General features: G+C 32.9%; 2 protein-coding genes across 5 annotated transcripts in view; one reads left to right on the top strand and one right to left on the bottom strand.

Moving 5' to 3' along the window:
* Window positions 1-11,109, top strand: part of LOC150101919 (uncharacterized) — a 153,086-nt gene extending 141,977 nt beyond the window's left edge. For all 4 annotated transcript variants that reach the window (XM_090400263.1, XM_090400264.1, XM_090400265.1 and 1 more), the window contains one exon: window positions 10,984-11,109. In XM_090400263.1, coding sequence (XP_090256389.1) covers window positions 10,984-11,095 — 112 coding nt within the window. In that variant the 3' untranslated portion in view covers window positions 11,096-11,109. The remainder of the gene's footprint in view (window positions 1-10,983) is intronic.
* A 359-nt stretch (window positions 11,110-11,468) lies between these two features.
* The window catches only part of LOC150101920 (uncharacterized), a 29,382-nt gene continuing 25,807 nt past the window's right edge, over window positions 11,469-15,043 (bottom strand). The window contains exon 2 of the mRNA XM_090400266.1: window positions 11,469-11,599. Coding sequence (XP_090256392.1) covers window positions 11,469-11,599 — 131 coding nt within the window. The remainder of the gene's footprint in view (window positions 11,600-15,043) is intronic.

A 15,043-nucleotide genomic window follows, 5' to 3' on the forward strand; every position in this document is an offset into this window, starting at 1 on the left:
GTTTCTATAAAATTAATTCAGAAGATATTTTTGAGAACAGGGCTGGTTTTGGGAGGACTAGGGGACATCCATGGAAACTGGGCAAAAGTGTGGTTAGTAAAGGTGTTAGAGCTGGGTTCTTTACTTTTAGAGTAGTGAATGAGTGGAATGCGCTCCCTGAGTCTGTGGTGGATGCTGTGACAGTGAATGAGTTTAAGGCGAGGTATGATAGATACTGTATGAATGTCAAATAGTTGTGATGAATATGATTTGGGGCCTCCCTCGATGAGTCCAATGACTCCCTGGAGTTGCCCGTAATAATAGTAATACTTGAGTAGAAAAAGCCATCAAAGGTTTGAAATGTAGATAGGCAGCAGGAGTAGATGATATTCGACCAGAAATGTATGGTGGTATAAAAGTCTTACAGTGGCTGCACTGCATAGTTCAAAAAGCCTGGACAGAGGGACAAATTCCCGATGATTGGAGTAGAGCTCTAATAGTGCCCATATATAAAAAGGGAAATAAAACTGAATGTGAGAATTACAGAGGTATTTCCCTACTGAGTGTTCCTGGTAATATTTATGCAAGTATACTTGAGAACCGGTTGCAAAGAATTGTGGAAGAAAAGCTTGGTGAAGAACAAGCTGGATTCAGGCCAAATAGAGGCTGTCAGGATCAGATCTTCACTTTACGACAAATAGTTGAGAAAACATGGGAATATAACAGATCTGTATTTAAGTTTTGTCGATCTGGAAAAGGCATATGACAAGGTGCCAAGAGAGACGCTATTCAATATGCTACAGTTATATGGTGTCAGTGGGGCATTATATTATATCATATAAGTAATAATATTATTACTGTTAATAATATTTGTATATGTAATATTATATGTATATGTAATATTAACATTATACATGTAATAATATTAATAATATTATTACATATATAATGTTAATTATTAGTAATAATTAACATTATATTATATAAGTAATAATTAGTCTCTTTATCTGAGTTGTAAGTCAGCAGTTAGAATTGAAGTACAGGAAGATGGTTTAATGTTAAATGCGGTGTGAGAACAAGGATGTACATTATCACCTCTGTTATTCATTATCTATATGGATCACATTATGAAGGAAAGTGGTATTAAACATAATATCAGAATTGGAGATGTTAATGTCAGCTCTTTGCTTTATGCAGACGATGTTATACTTCTAAATAAATCCACTACAAGTTTGCAAGATTCTCTGACTAAATTGAATAACTGTTGTAATAGATATGGTATGAAGGTCAGCATTAAAAAGACAATGAAAATAGGTAGAATTGTTGAAAATGTCAACTCTGTTGTGAACGGGGAACCTGTGGAACAAGTAAAACATTTCAGCTACTTAGGCATGATTTTTAGTGAAGATGGTAAAATAAATATGGAAATAGACAACAGAATCAACAAAGCTGGTATGATAGGAAGTCAATTGAATAAATTCATATGGAATAAGAGAGAAATTAGTCGGAACACTAAATTAGCTGTATACAAGACAGTGTTCAAACCAGTTTTAACTTATGGATCTGAGAGCTGGGTCAGAAGTAAAACACTTGACTAAAGACTAGAGACCACAGCTATGAGTGTCCTGAGAAAGATTAGAGGCGTGAACAGATGGCATCAATGGCAATATCATATTAAAAACAAAGATATTAGGAAAGAACTTGACATTGTCAGCATCCAGGAATGCATTAGCAGAGCTAATCTCAGGTGGTATGGTCACTTAAACAGAATAGGCGAGGAAAGATTAGCAAAACAAGTGTTCTCTGCCAGGTTGGCAGGAAAACGACCCGGAGGAAGACCAAGATATAGGTGGATTGATACGGTACAAAGTGCCTTAGACGATAGAAATATAAGATCTGATAATGTTGGAGTTTTGACAAGTAACAGACTGATTTGGAGGAAAATTGTAGATAGGAAGTTAGTAATGATGTAAATTTTTCAAGTAGTACTATAATATCCTGTACATCCCTTGAGGGTACATGTCAGGAATATGATGATGACAAATTCTTGTAAAATATATGCAAACAATTATAATATATATATATATGACTGCTAAGCCATTGTATATATAATATGTTAATAGTACAGTAATTTTTTAATTGGATTAATGTTTGATTTATGAAGGTTGCATTGGTTATCAAAACTATTCAAAATTCCTCTCTGGGTTTATGGAATTCAATGATATTTGGGATTTCTATTAAACTGCTTCAAAGTTGTTTTAATTGGACCACTTTAATGGCAAAACAAAATTTCCATTATTTATTTGTCTGAAATGGCTTTAGGTTCAGTTGTTGTTATAATGAATGGCAGCATCTAAGAATGTTATTATGAAATGCATTTTTTTATGATCATCTACAATCATTTCCCTTACAGGATAGCATTAATTAAAAAATTAATGCTATCCTTGTTGGCTAAGTCAGCGCTTCCCAAACTGTGGGCCCCGGCCCCCTTGGGGCCTGTAGGTTTTGTTGAGGGGGGCCGTGAAATAATGAAAACAAATTTAAAATGTTTTAAGACTAAGTAGATTTTTTTTATTTTAAAAGAAACGTATTTAACTTTTATTATTTATTATTTCTTTTTTTGTTATTTTTTATATTTTGATAGAAAAATTAACACATTGGTGTTGGTTCACAAACTTTGCTTCCTGCGTATTTCGGCGCTTAATGAATATTAGTAAATATTGCTTATTCATATGTTTCATTTCAAAGCAGTGGTTAATTGTATTTACTTCGAATGCTCTCCAGGGAAGCTCCAAATCTTCCTGTCCCTTTCATCAAGCATTCGTAATCAGGGACTGTTGATATTGAGTTTATATACATACCAAAACTCATTTTATATTATCACTGTCATCCGAGCTAGTTTTCTGTTACCAATAAAAGTTTCGCATATACTTCGCACATGAAGAAAAGCTTAAACAAGTTCATGTGGGAGATAGTAAATCGCTTGCAGTGGTAAACAACACCCCTCCCTAACAGCCACTATACTGCAGAGGCAATAAAAACAAGTAATTTTATTATGCCAGTGAATAAGGTATGAGGAAGCTGTGTAATATATTTCTCAACAACTAGGATAAAAACACACTAATTAATGAATCATCACATGTCCCCTCATACAGAAACTATGCTATGTAGACTGAAACAAAACCATATGTTGCATGGGCAAACACAGTATCTAACTAAAATCTATTGTTATTAATTAGGTGTGTGCGAGTTCGATTTCCCAAGGCAGCAATAAAATTCAACCGAACGTGTTAAAATTTGTAAAAGTATTAAAACTAAGTTTTATATATATATATATATATATATATATAATGAATGTTATGGAAGTTTCATGCTAATTTCATGTTATCAGTCTGTGGTGTGCCAGTATCGGTAAGTGGTGATATTATTTGATCTATTCTACGTTAAAAACTTTAACCCTGAGATGGATAAGTGGCTGATAAAAAATAAAAATAAAAAAAATCCCGCGAACAATCAGAAGAAGCAGAAACAGACTAAAAAAAAAGGACAGTATTTCATATTTTACCAGAACAGCCCGCATCGTCTTCGGAACCAAACGGTAAGAGGCAAAAAATGTAATATGTGCATTTGATTTTTGCAATATTCGCTGTGTATGTTTTGTATTGAATATAAATACAATTAATATTATAATAATATATCTCTATTACAATTTTTTTTTGAGGGGGGGCCGTGAAATATTCTAATTTTTGCAAAGGGGGCCCTGACATCCAGAAGTTTGGAAAGCACTGGGCTAAGTAAATAGTATCTGTATTCCCTTACCTGTAGGCAGTGAGTAAAAATCCTACTGTGGCATTGATGTTTTGTCACCTAGTGCAAGACCATTACTCTGAAACTCTGTAGTGGTTTGAAAAAGTTCTGCATTTGGTTTCTAGAACAGGATTCTCAGATAATTTAATTTTTCGCCCTCACTGTGCTAAATGTGATATAGGTTACCTTTTATGGATAGGATAATCAATGAATCTCAGCAAATATCTCTGGGTATGTGTGAAGGAAATAAAACACTTGAGAATAAACAACAACACAAAAAAGTTTATTCATATATTTACTTTTACACTTATTCACAATTATTTATTGCTGTTGAACAACATATAAAAATACTAATTTCTGTAATACTAGAAATTATATTATAGCTGCTTTTTAAATATGAATCTAACACAATGATATATCATGTTCAAATTTTTAAATGGATAACACTACAGTAACATGAAGAAAACATAATTTTAGATGCATTTGGATACATTTCTGTGTACTGAATAATTATATAGCTTTTAATTTCTAAATTGCTACAAGAAATTTTTAAGAAAAATTGAGCTGCCATTAAAGACAGCATTATAATGCTCAACCATTAACTGCATTGAATAAAGCAATTGATAAAGTTTCACAATTATTGTTACCTTTAATAATGTGAAATAATCCTGTTATATTAAATTTGGTACTTTTAAATAGGTATGGACTAAAAGCCTCAAGTTAGGAATAGGTCTGTGCTTAAAAACAAGGTGATTAAATTAACTTTGTATACATCAAACAGATGAATGTGAAATACATCTAATTAGATTATCCGCAGAAAGGGTTGAAGCAAAAAAAAGGATATAATTTTTAAAAATCAGATAAATCACCTATTAGCAGATTGTGAGTTGAATAATCCCAGTGGATAGATAATACTCCACATAAATCAGTTTATTTAATGGATAGAATTCTTCTCTATCCATTAAATAATGTTGAAATTATTTAATGGATAGAGAATGATATTATAGTGAATGAGAAAAAATGAAATTGTGGGGACACTTTCCCTTTTGGGTTATAAAGTCACCTGGTTTGTTATACGTTTAATGCTGCAGTCATATGATTTAATTTCTACCAATTCATTTTTTCCTCCCTATCACCACATATAAAAATTTTATTAAATGCTGTAGGCAAATAATATTGGTAATACATTCAAGGAAGGTGATGATTTCAAAGAAAAATACAGGAGATGGATGAATGAAGATGACTGTTTCTCACATTTTGAAAGGTTTGGAGGTAAAAAACAAAAACAGTGTGGCTTAAAAGTCTTGAAAATGGAATGAATGAGTGATAGGGAGAGAGACTAATTCATTAAATTTAAGCTTTGTCTTATTAGAATCAAGGATTTATATGGTGGAATGAAGGAGTTGTTCAGAAACCTTACTCAAGCACTTTGCACATAAGTTGCATCTCCTTTTTCTGTTTGCATGCATTGTTCTACTACACATAAACCTCCAATATTTGGTTTCCTTGTCTTATCAATAAAGAAAATATGAGGAAGAACTTGTTTCCAATGTTTGTTTTGAAATTTAAAACACTTTAGTAGATTTTAAAAGAGCAACATACAAAATAGATTTATACTACCATAATATTTTTTAAAAATAAAATCATAATTTGAAGTTTATTTGCTCCTTCACAGCCACTAATTAAAAGTGCCAGCCAACTAGGCTGCAGGTTCAAATCCTGCTAGGGAATGATTTTCTTTAGATAAGAGATGAATTTCACCACCTGTTCTAAGACCACTGCCCCACTTACTGGAGATCTGAAGTGGCTTAAAAACAGGTCCATGATTGGTCTTGAGCAGGGTTTCCAGATTATATATATATATAGAGAGAGAGATTTTTTTTAAATACAAATATATAAAAAATAGAAAGGATGTAAAACCCTAGAGTACTAATATGCTATAAGTTGATATCCTTTTGTGGGTGGGAGAGTTAAAAAAATTAACCACAAAAAAAAAAAAAAATCTCATATGGTTTATCACGTAACTTGAAAAGCATTTCCACATTTCAATAAATATATAAGTATCAAATAACTTTAATTGTGGATTAAAAGTCAATATAAAAACATTATGAAACCATTTATCATAATTAATTTTACTTTCCCTTATTTTACTTAACTTGCATAAACTTGCCTTTAAAAATTATAAAAACCACAATAGCTAAACTTAAATGGAAAATTTTGTAAAATTAAAAATGTCACTGTATCTGGTATACAAAACTTAATTTTTTTTCTGTCAATACAAGGAATGGAATTATAATTTAACATAAATGATCAGTAAAAAAAAAAAATCAATTATAAAAAATATGGCATACAGAAATTTTTTTTTAATATTTAAATGCTGTTTATTAATATCTAATTTCTTTTTGAATTACCAGAATGCTAAAAGAAAAACATCTCTACATGATTATATTATTTCTTATCAAACCACTATTATCTTACTTAAATATAAAGAGCCAATAGGCTTCATTTCGGCGATATAAACATTATTCAATTCAATGAATAATGTTTATATCGCCAAAATGAAGCCTATTGGTTCTTTATATTTAAATAACTTAATGGTTGCACCTGTTTGACAACTCGTATAGCAGAGTATATAAGTTCTTTTCACTATACCCTTTGGTATCTATTTGGTCTAGCTACTCACTGATGAAGCCTCAAAAAAGGCTAAAACCGGTCTGGGTAGTGACCTCCCGCCATAATGTAATAACAGCATACATTTCCTAGGAAATGTGTTTTTACATTATGGAAAATACCAAGATTAGCGATCAGAACTTTCCCCACCTTTGCAACGAGTTGCCTGAGATTGTACTACGTACTAGGACTACTTGCATTAGCTCACGCTAGTAATCGCCGATACTTTTATAGTTTACTATATTCGGCATGAAACTCTCTGATTCCGATTTTTGAGTTTCTTATTCGGTTTTAAAACTGTGGGATTTAATATCCCCTTAATTTGAACCACTACTATCTGTTTTCCCTGAAGCTTTAATAAGGGAAATTTCTGCCATGTAAACAATGAAAAAATTTAAACCTAATTATTTTTCATTTAAACTTTAAAAAAAATCATACCTTACATTTATACAAATTATGTTATCATATGAATAGGTATTTAATTTTTTTAAAAAACAAACTTAGAATATGGTTCTATAACCAGTTCTGCAAAATCCTGCTTTAGAGAGAAGATCATGTAGAAGACTGCTGAATGATCTGACCATTTCTGCCAGAAGTAAATCATCACTTAAATCTTCTCCATTTTTAGATATTATTGCACTGTGCTCAGTGATTTTAAAAACAGTAATTCTGTATTGTGTTATGTTATATAAATAATCGCAACTGACAGTTGGCACATATGCTGCAAATGGATAATAAAGATAAAAATATGAAAGTTATTATTTGACATCAATTGCTTGAAATGAAATTCTGCTCTATCTTGTGATTTAAATAAATCACAAGATAGAGCAGAGATCAGAAAAATAACTCTCGGAAAATGGCATTTCTGATCACTGTTGAATTACTTTCAATTTGTCTTGCATAAACCCATTGTTCAATGAAAAAGTTATACAGTTGTAAATATGACAGTAATATAGCCTGAAATTCAGTTATTGCCTCAGATCAGCTTACAGTACTAATATCTACAGTTGCTATCATGGCAATGAATATGCAAAAGTACAGTTTTGCAATCTTGTCAGACAGTGATGTTTGTATCTGCCTAGTATGGCTTATATGATAATATTAAATACAGAAAATTCTTACAAACACTATATGTTAAACTGATTCCTCTTAGGTTTTTTAAATGAGCTTTTTACTGTCTAGATTTTGCACTTCCTCCAGTTAAAGATTTGGCAGCTCACTATCATACTGAAACATTTTCTACTCGTCTTAACACAAAATGATGCACGAAGTACTTAATAACAAATGAGTAATTCATTACCACAATCTACCATACTTTACAATTCAGAATGGATCCATTCTCTCTCACACACCAATCAAATCATTCTGTATACCTTATAGTTCATGAAAAAATGTAGTTAAATTTTTAAATTCAGATATTTAAATACAGACAGTTTTAAGATTCATCAAAATAAAGCATTTACTTTGATGATTCTTAAAACTGTCATTTCAGATTTGAAGTAAAGTTTGAATAATAGTTTTTTGTGCAATTTATATAGTCAGCAGGGATAGAAAAATTTCTGCTATCCCTGACTATATATAGGGGGGAAACCCCCCCTAGTATATATATATATATACTTTTACTATCGTTCTACTTCAGAATGAACTCAGGAATACTCAATTACCAATGATGCCAGTAGCTTGAGCAAAAATAGGAATTGTGTAAAACTGCAGAAAAAATAAATAAAAAAATGCTGCACATAAGAGGAATTTAGACAGTTTCTAATTTGCAAAAATTTGACAGTTATATATGAGAGGGCAGTCAATGCCAATTATGAAAATGGTTTAACAACTTGAAATGTACCTGAAATTAATCCCTCAAATGGGTTTGAGAGTGTTGGATCTGGTAATAGCATCAGAAGATATATCCATAACTAGGTAGATACTCTGCCTCCAATTAGAAAAGAGTGACCATACAAGTCTTGCTCTGGGAAGTTGCTAAACATGTAGAATTCTTTGTCAAGAGAGAGTTTATGTTGAACTATAAAACTAGTAATCATGAGAAATTTAGGAGCCATCTTGGAGGAGTACCACAGCTTGAGAAGCTACAAGGAAAGAATGTCAGTAGTGCATGGGAAGTGGTTAGGGATTGTTTGAGAGATGCAGGTCAGGAGGATAAACCAAATGGGGTTAAGTGGATGAGTACAGATACGAAGCACAAGCTGCAGAAAAAGAAAACATTTTGAAAGGAATACAAAGAAAAAGGTAATCAGCATGCTAATGAGCAGCACAAAGTGCAAGCAAGAAAGGTGACTACTATGGCAAAAAGGCCAAATCATATTGAGAACATTACCTAAGCAGGCCAAAGTAAATCCAAAAGTTTTTTTTTTTTTTTTTTTTTTTTTTTTTCTAATAGGAAAAATGACCATGGAAGGATGACTTTAATCAATGCTGATGGTAGGAAAGTGACAGAAACAAAAGAAATAGTTGAGTTGCTGAGCAATACTGTTGCCAAGGTGTATCAACCAGGTGGAAATCTTGTAGTTGTTGGATATGACAGACTTGTCAAAATGAGGAAGATGAACAGGAGGTGCTCAGCATATTGAAAAATATCAATGAATACAGCAGTGGGACTGAAAGGCATGTCATCCCATGTACTATGTAAATGTGCAAGAGGATTGGAATGCCCTCTGATGAAGTTGTTCAATCTAGCTCTTGGCTCTGACAACAGTCCGAGGGAATGGAAAGAGGGTAAGATAGTTCCATTACATAAAGGTGACTCCAAGTTAGATGTAGCAAATTACAGACCAGTTAATATCTCAGAAGCTGTGGTTAAAGTATTGGAAAATTTGATTAAAGGTAAATCCAGCATTGGTTGGATAGGAATATACTCTACTGTGGACAGCATGGCTTTGTAAAAGGTAAGTCCTGTCTTAGTAACTTATTCATATTTTATAATAGAGTGATAGCAAAATTAGATAAATGAAATGGCTACACCATGATACTGATGGATTTTGCAAAGGCATTTGACAGAATACGGCATGGAAAACTATTACAAAACCTGAAGCAAATGGGAATGGATATGAAGGTAGTAGCATGGATAAGGGGATGGTGGAGTGAATCTAGGAGAATGAGGGTGACTAGTGTAAGTTCTGTACTAGGGCTACTTCTCTTTAATTTGTATATTAATGATATAGGGAAAGATAGAATATTCAGTTGTTTCTTGATGATGCAAAACTGGGAAGGGCATTAGTTGATAAAAGTGATGTATCCTACAGGATGATTTAAATAAATTGGCAGTTGTGGGCAAAGGATAATGATTATGAATTTAATGTTGCCAAATGTAAGGTTATGCACATTGGGTTGAAAAGGTTACATACTATATATCATGATGTGGTACTGGATTGCAGAAAATTGTTCAGCTAAGTACTTGAGGTTAATGGTGGATAGAGAAGTTCAGAGAGCATATTGTAAAAGTTGATAAAATAGCCATACTTGGATGTTGAAAAGTATGCTAACAAGTAAAGATTGGGAGGTTATATCCCTCTTTATAAGGGTTATAATTTGGTCATATCTACTACTACGCACAGATTTGATCACCTGAGTTTCTTTGGGATCATGAGGTGGTGGTGGAGAGGATTCAGAAAAGAGTGACCATGCTAGTGACGTGTGTGGAATGCCACCTAGGAGGACAGGTTGCAAAGTTTAGTTGATAAACATGAGACATGATAGAAATATATAAGTTATTAAAGGGGTTCTGTAAGATTAATAAAGGAAATATTTTAATACATGACAAATAGAAAACTAGGAGTCACTCATGGAAGTTGTGTAAGAGTATGGTTAGTAAGGTTGTGTGGACTTGAGTTTTGGTGTAGAGAGTGATAAATAACTGGAATGGATTGCCAGAGTTAGTTGCGAGTGCCCTGACAGTGAATGTGTTTAAGGAGAGGTATAGGTTTTGTGTGTATAAAAGTTAATTTGGATCTCCCCGTATGATTCTCCAGACCTCATGAAAATACCTTTATAATAATGCATTCTATTCCTGTTCTCCTGGCAAAGTTTCAAAATGAACTCTACTAAAATTCTTAATAAGGTGACAGAAAGCAACCAATGAGGAAAATGCTGCAATATTTCAACAAACACCACCTCTAGATGAGACACTGAAATATATGGTTTTCTAGCTTTGTTGTTGATGCTATAATTAACTGTCAGAAGCACAACATAAATTAATTAATCATTTAAAATAATTGATTTAAACCCCTACAGAATATGAATAATGAAGTATTTAAAGTAAGATATGATATAACTTTTTAAGTACTGAATCTTATCAAGATATAGAGATTTAATTTTGCTTGGTACACTGATAATTAGAACAGACAGGAAAATAGAATGAATGTTTTATTTAAATGTATATGCTCATAATAGTAACTACTTTATTTATAATCTATGAAAACTTCATATATTTATAACAATTTAATGACAAACTGCAGCAAAAATCTCTAGTTGCTGCATTTTATATACATAATCTATACTTTTTTTTTATTTCAGAATTCCTGAGTCACTATTTGATGACATTTTGGAAGAAATTGCTTCAGAACTTACGAACATACCACATTCTTTTGTGACAGATTTGTACCATCAGGAGTTCTTTTCTTCATAGATTTTATTTTTTTGCCATTGTAATATAATTTACATTTATACATATATACACATAACTATTTGTATAACAAATTAATTTATTTTTATAAACATGTACAATCATGAAGCTGAGAACTGAATTACATCAGCAGCCTTTAATATATATCAGTGGCATGTACAGAACTACCATAAGACTTGGGTATGGGGAAACTTGCTTTTTCCTTTAACTTTAGTGATGCTAATACCAAAAATTGAACGCATTGATGAAAAATGTTACAAATTACAACATACTGGTACTAATTTTCTAACAGAGAAGTATACAATCTCTTGGACAATCTGCTGCATATGCTACTTGTTTGTGTGCATGTGCACACACGCACCTACTTTAAAATCTCTCATTCTTGTAAACTGGAATCAGGATATAGAAGATGCTGAAGATCATCAATATCTGTAGGTGCTTTTTCTCTTTTCACTTTCTGACGCAAAATAAAGTGCCTTAAAATCTTCATCTTGTGTTCCAAAACATCTGTACCATCAAAAAAAAAAAAAGAAATATAAGAAATTTAAAATTTCACTCTGGAAATTCTAATAAAGTAATTTGTTTTACAAGATTATATTCCTCTTTTTTTCTTTCATTATTGTTCTGTAAGATCAAAATAGCAAAAATATTATTAAATTCCCCTCCATATACAGCCTTTGACCCTTAAGCATCCCATATCAATACTTGAGGTAAGAAAGTTTAGCCATCAAAAACCTGAAATGTGGGATGGCAGCTATAGTAAATGATATTTGACCAGAAATGCTCAATATGGAGGCATAAAAGTTTTACAGTATCTGTATTTCATAATTCTGAAACTGATCAGATGTTCAAATTCCAAATGAATGGAGTAGAGCTTTCGTAGTATCCATCTATAAAAAAATGACTAAAACAATGTGAATATTTTGGAGGAATTTCCAAATGAGTATTCCAGGTAAGATTTATAAAAGCATATTTGAGAAAAAGCTAAGAAAAATTGTCAAAGAGAAACATTAACAGTTGAGTTCTGGCCACACAGAGGTGGTCGAGATCAGATTTTCACTTTAATTCAGAGAAATGAGAAATCATAGGAATATAACAAGGATCTGTATTTAAGTTTAGTAGGTCTGGAAAAGGCATATGACAAAGTGCCAAAAGAAAAGCTGTTCAGAATAAAACTAGGTGTGAATGGAACATTGTATATCACTTGGTACAGTCTATATTGAAGTTGCAAATCAGTAGTCAGAAATGAAGGAGATACAGGAAGATAGTTCAATGTAAAATCAGATATGCAACAAGGGTGTACACTATCTCCACTGTTATTCATCTATATGGATCACATTATGAAGGAAGGTGGCATTCAATCTGATATCAGAATTAGATGTTTATCTTGGCTCTTTATTTTATGTATAAATATACTCCTAAATAACTAGTATAAGTACGTAGGATTCCTTAACAAAATTGAATAACTACTTTCACAAACATGGTATGTTTTTGCCTTGATTCTGCACCTCCATATACTACTTTTTAATATTTGTCCAGCAGCTACCCTCTTATCCACTTAACCAGTATCACATATCCATCCCCATTTGTTCTAATCTGGGTAACAGTGTTCCCTACGGTATTCTGTCAAATGCCTTTGCAAAATCATGTAGCCTGTTACTCTATTATAAAAAGTTAGTAAATTACGAAGGCATAACCGACCCCTCACAAAGCCATGTTGACCCTTATCCACTTAACCAGTATCACATATCCATCCCCATTTGTTCTAATCTGTGTAACAGTGTTCTCTACGGTATTCTGTCAAATGCCTTTGCAAAATCATGTAGCCTGTTACTCTATTATAAAAAGTTAGTAAATTACGAAGGCATAACCGACCCCTCACAAAGCTATGTTGACCCTTATACAGTACCATATTTTTATCTACCCATTTTTGAATTCTCTTTTCTAGTACTTTTACCACCATGCCTAAGATACTGATTGGTCTATAATTTGCTACGGTAGTCTTAGAACCTCCCTTAAGAATAATTTGGTCCTCTTTCCACTCCGAACTCTACCTGAACTGAGACTTAAATTAAACAGCTTAGTCAAAGGCATTGCCAGTTCCCTTTCACCTTCTCACATACACCCTAGCTGATATCTCAACTAATTCCACGTATTTACATTGAGATCCTGCAATATCCTAAGAACCTCCAATTCATCCACCTCTGTTCCCACATTAGTGTCTGTCACATAGGTTAAAGCAGTAACCTCACTAGGAAGATATATGCTTGCAAAGTGGTCACTCAGTAACTCAACTATTTTATCTGCTTCTGTCTCCTCGTGACCACCATCACTCATTAAGGTTAATCTTCCATAGTCGTTCTTCCTTTTACTTGCTTTTCTTTGGAATTTTCTTTTTTCTGCTTGGCTAAATTCTTCTCATAATCTGATTTTGCCATGCTGGTCACCTTTCTTGCCTGAGCCTTGTACTGTTCAGCTTTTTCTTCTTCTACAGCTTGTGCTTAAAGATATTTCTCATCTATCTAACTCCTACCTGATTAACTCTCCTTACCCCTAGGTATACAATTTAGTACTACTTCTTCTAGATCAGGGGTCGGCAAACAACAGGCCTCATGCGGCCCAAACGTGCATTTTTGGCGGCCCGTAAAAGGTTAACCATACTTACATGGCATGTGGCCCGTATGCTGAATTATGTAATTAATACATTTTATAAAGGTGTTAGCTGATTTTTTTTTAATATCAATAATAAATTAAAAATAATTTTATACCTATACTTTGTGATATCACTGTGCAAATTGGCGCGAGTCAACCATGTGAGTCATCGTGTGTGTGGGGATAACCAGGTGACTTCATCCGACAAAAGCCCGAGATTTTGCCACCCGTTCCCTGGTCCGTATTTTAACATAATTCAATTACATTAACTATTATTTTCAGAGGATATATATTTCTTAAAAATAATTTCAAAAATGGGTTCAAGAAAACATAAAATTGCAGATGAAGGAAGAAGGTTTAATGATGAGTGGAACAGCAAGCACTTCTTTTTTGAAAATGAGGATAATCCCCTTTGTTTTATTTGTCATAAAACTGTTGCTGTTATAAAAGAATATATCAGACATCATTACGAGAATATCGTACTTTATCTCATAATCTCAAACTTTAAATATTTCTCTGTTTTTTTAAGATTGATATAATAAAATTGATAACTTAAAAGGTTTTTTTTTTTCACTCACTATTTTCTCTTAATTAAACGCTTGCAGCCCGATTATTATTAAAAATAAAAGTTGAATGTGGCCTGCGAGTCTGTAAAGGTTGCCGACCCCTGCTCTAGATGACCCTTAACTATCTCCCATGCACTACTAACATCCTTATCCTGTAGTGTTTTATGACATGGCACAGATTTAAGCTTCTTCCTAAGATTGTCATAATCACCTGCCTTGTAGTTAATCATCTATCCCTTCTTGACAGAATATTCCTCATGTTTTGCAATCTCCCAAGGTCACTTTCACCAATTGGAGGCAATGTTATCACCTTGGTTATGGATAGCTCTTCTGATCCTATTACCAGGTTCAATACTCTCCTACCCCTAGTGCCCTCCATTGCATGCTGCCTTAAGTAATTATCTCTCAGCAGGTATATAAATTCTATTTCCTTTCTGCCATGTGATCTTTTTTCCTTCCAGTCTATATTTCCATAGTTGAAGTCCACCATAATAATCACTCGACCTATACTCATTGCACTAATTTGGTGATGCATATCTTCCAGATCATCTGTGGAACTCTTTGGCCTATAGCAACAACCAATTGTATATTTTGTCTTACTGGTCTTAATCTCACATCAGATTGCTTCAAATGAACAGCCACCTGTCTTCTGTTCTTTTTGGTTGCAATTCATCTGCTATCATCAGCAGTACTCCTCCCCCCATCCTTTCTTCTCTGAAAATACTAAACCCTT

The sequence above is a fragment of the Typopeltis vanoorti genome, chromosome 11 (assembly GCF_054136105.1).
Source record: "Typopeltis vanoorti isolate ZY-2024b chromosome 11, IOZ_Tvanoo_1.0, whole genome shotgun sequence".
Lineage (NCBI taxonomy): Eukaryota > Metazoa > Arthropoda > Arachnida > Uropygi > Thelyphonidae > Typopeltis > Typopeltis vanoorti.